The sequence below is a fragment of the Charadrius vociferus genome, unplaced genomic scaffold (assembly GCF_000708025.1).
Source record: "Charadrius vociferus isolate BGI_N301 unplaced genomic scaffold, ASM70802v2 scaffold407, whole genome shotgun sequence".
Classification (NCBI taxonomy): Eukaryota; Metazoa; Chordata; class Aves; order Charadriiformes; family Charadriidae; genus Charadrius; species Charadrius vociferus.
In genome coordinates this window covers 1058307-1061775 of record NW_009649852.1, presented here as the reverse complement: position 1 = coordinate 1061775, position 3469 = coordinate 1058307, and the positions used below count along the sequence as shown (strand labels likewise).

Below are 3469 nucleotides of genomic sequence, written 5' to 3'. Positions count from 1 at the left end.
GGTGGGAATCGAGGGGCACCGTCTGGTAGTAGTCGTCGTCGTAGGGGTCGTAGACGTGCACCTGGGAGCAATGGGAGCGTGGCATGAGGTTGGTGCCCACACTGGGGCCACATGGGGTCCGGTGGTTGTGCTGTTGCAGCGCCTCGGTTTCCCCTCCGTGTGACGGGGGGCTGAATCGCTTGGGTTCCCCCGCAGTGCTGACAGGGGGGCCCAGAGTGTCCGAAATGCCAGGGGCAGCTTATCTCAAGCGCCCGAATCACCTACCTGTGCTCAAGTCACCTTAGCTGTGTCCCCTGTCACCTTAACTATGGCCCCTGTTACCTTAACCACGTCCCCATCACCTTAAAATTCTGTCCCCATCACCTTAACTGTGTCCCCCATCACCTTAACTCTGCCCACATCCCCCTTAACTGTGTCCCCCATCACCCGGTGTCCCCTGTCCCCTTAACTCTGCCCCACTGCCCTAACCGTGTTCTCCCCACCCTTAACTCTGTCCCCGTCCCCCCAGACCGCTGAACGGGGTCACCCTCAGCTTTTGTCATCTTCCATTGGTGGCATCACCGGCGGACTGCTCTATCGCTACCACTTCTCCTCCACCTTCTTCCCCGTCTGGCTCCAAGGGCTTTACTCCCTGTTCCCCGGGGTTCCCCGATGGGCGCAGGGTCTCGGGGGGGCCACCCTGAGCTCAGCGTCAGCCCCGGGTAGAAGTGGGGGACACTCAGGTTGGTGTAAACTCCAGCCGCGCCTGCCCCAAGCCCGTGCCGGGACGGTGCCCCTGCTTTTGGGGATGAAGCCTCACCGGGGTGGATTTAGCCTCCAGCACGGCCATCTTCCAAGCGCTGCAAACAAAACAGAGGGACCCGGTTTTGGGGTGGGAATTGTCCCCATGGGGCTGCCCGGCAGCTGCTCCGGACACACACGTCCCTCTCCCTCCCCCTGGTGACCTGGCTGCGGCCGCGGCGCTGACCTTTAATTCCCTATTAGCCAGCGCTGGGGTAATTGGTGGGGATGGGAAGATACTGGGAGGTACCTGACGCCCCGGGGATGGGCACAGGGCTAAAACAAGGGCAGGCAGGAAAATGACATCTAAACTGGGAGAAAAAAAGCAGGTAACGGATGAATTTCCATTCAGCTGCGGTCAAGCTCAATTGATGGAGCTCAGCTTGGCCACAGCTGAACATCTCCCTCCATCGAAGTGTAGCTGAAGGTTTCCCACTTTTTATTTTTTTATAAAAAAATAGTTTTTCATTTTGTTATAAATGTTTTAATTTGTATAAAAACAAGTTTCTTCATTTTTTATAGAAAGACATGGGGAAACAGTGCTAAAAGTGGGTGTTGCCTCCTGCTGGGCACGGTCTTAAACCAATAAGGACTTCACTTCCACACTATTTATCACCAAATACCGATGGAAACCCTTCCCCAGTGATCCTCGGTCAGGCCAAGAGGTGATTTCTCATCCGGGAGGGAAACCCGCCCCGCAGGAGACCGACTGCTTAAAAATAGCTGCTTTCGGCTCCGAATTCTTCAGCGGGAAACCCAAACCTCTGCCTGCGCCTATCGCCCTGCGAGCGAACGCGGGTTGTTTGAGAAAACAGGGGCCATGTGGGGTTTTAGCCACGGGTGGGAACGCGGCAGGAGCAAGACGGGGCTCTCGCGCAGCCGAGGCTCACTCCAAGTTTGGATAATTCGCATGAAAAAGCCTCCGAAGGGATTTCAGCGCCGCCGTGGCGAGATTTTGGCTTACATGGCGTCATCCTCGCTCTCGGCGCACAGTGTCGTCTTGGAGCTGTCCCGCAGCACGATGGTCAGCAGGCAGTTGCGGTTCTTCCCCTCGGGCGGCTGCACGTCTGGAATCGGAAGGGGCAGGATCCGGCCTCAGCAAAAGAGCCCACGGACCCTCTCGGGAGAGGGTCAGGCTCCAAATTACCCCTGGCACGAGCGGCATCCCTGTCTGCTGCTGACGGATGCAAGCGTTGAAAAACTGCTGGGACACCGTGCTCCTAATTTGCGTTTAATTTTGGCTCCGTCTCCACTTACAAGTTACATTCAGGCTCTCAAAGGTTAAAAGCGACGCCGAGCGAAGAGCTGGCGAGCACAAACTTCCACCCCCGCGGCAGAAACAAAGTGGAAGGGCAGAAAATTGCCAAAAATCCGATCGAGGCCACGAGGCCGAGCTGCGTTTGCTTTCAATTTGCCAGATTGCTGCGAGCACCCAAATTTTGTCAAAATGCAAGACGCTCGCCGCTGGAGTTGGATCAGGATGCTCAAGCAAGACCAAAATCTTAAATCCACGAGGTTTGTACAGCTTTCCCCTTTCTCGGAAGCTCGGTGGGACCCCTCCGGTGTGGATAAACCTTCAGATTCATGCTCCCACCGTGGTGTCCCGGCTTCGCCGCCACCGCCGCTCGCAACCCAAGAAAGGCGCTTTGTGCGGCGGCCGTGGGCTGAGCCGAGCTGCTGCTTTGTTCTCCTTGTTTGTGCGAGACGGCGAGGGATGAGTCAGGGCCGTGGGATCGTGTTTTGAACAAGCACGAACTAGGAGGAGAGCTTTTCCTTCCTTCCCCCGGGGAAAAGGAAGGGAAGAGAAGATGCGCCGTGCATCTCCTGGGGGACAGCCCGGCCCTGGCTGGGAGCTAGAAGGGGGTAAATTACGCAGCCTGGATTATTTTGGGGGTATCCTGGATGTGCGCAAGCACAAGCAGAGCATTGTTGAAAAGGGTTACAGCTACGTGGAGAGCCCTGCACGGGATGGGGTCGGGGACACGGGGCTTGGGGACGCGGGGCTTCGCTCACCTCTGCACTCGCGGCCGGTCCTCACATCCCGGCAGCTGTATTTGATGTGGATGCGGCCGTCCATGTCGCGCTGCGTCTCGTCGTGATAGTAAACCAAACTGCCATCCAGGTGGAGGACGAACCAGTTTCTCTTCCAGCGGCGCAGGATGGAGCCTGACGGGATGGGGAGGAGGAGAAGGAGGGCAGCGAGCCCGGCGGGATACGGCCAACGCACTCACGAGACCCAACGCCGTCCCCCAAATTTGCAGCCGGATCCCACCACCCCCTGCAAGAGCCGCTGCATCCCGCAGGCCACCGGGGCCTGGCATGAGCATCCGGGGCAGCATGGCCAGGTGGCTTTAAATTAAAAAGAGCTGCCAAAAAAAAGCCATCAGGGCATCTTGGTGCTGCCCCGCCGTGCGCGCGGGACCGCATCCAGCCCCGGACATGGAGCCACGTGTCTGTTTTCGTGGCAGAAGGCCCCTCTCTCCTCTTACGTAAATCCGCGAGCAGCTGAGCCGCGATTTCCTCGCTGCCATGGATTAACCGCCTGGGTCGGGGGCCTGTCCCCCCCCCTCTCCATGCCTCTTCCCAACATCCCGTAGCCAAAACCTCTCTGGGTTTTATTTTTAGGGGGGGTTCCCAACATGGAAAGCTCAAGGGTCACACTTACTCTGCCGCCAAAGCCAACCGCTCT

At 57.9% G+C, this 3469-nt stretch overlaps 1 protein-coding gene across 1 annotated transcript in view; it reads right to left on the bottom strand.

Annotated features, from left to right (window-relative positions):
• Nucleotides 1-3469, bottom strand: part of PLEKHB1 (pleckstrin homology domain containing, family B (evectins) member 1) — a 4671-nt gene that overhangs the window by 429 nt on the left and 773 nt on the right. Inside the window, exons 2-6 of the mRNA XM_009891008.1 lie at nt 3446-3467; nt 2794-2946; nt 1745-1847; nt 800-839; nt 1-61 (exon numbers count right to left, since the gene is read on the bottom strand). Coding sequence (XP_009889310.1) covers nt 1-61; nt 800-839; nt 1745-1847; nt 2794-2946; nt 3446-3467 — 379 coding nt within the window. The remainder of the gene's footprint in view (nt 62-799; nt 840-1744; nt 1848-2793; nt 2947-3445; nt 3468-3469) is intronic.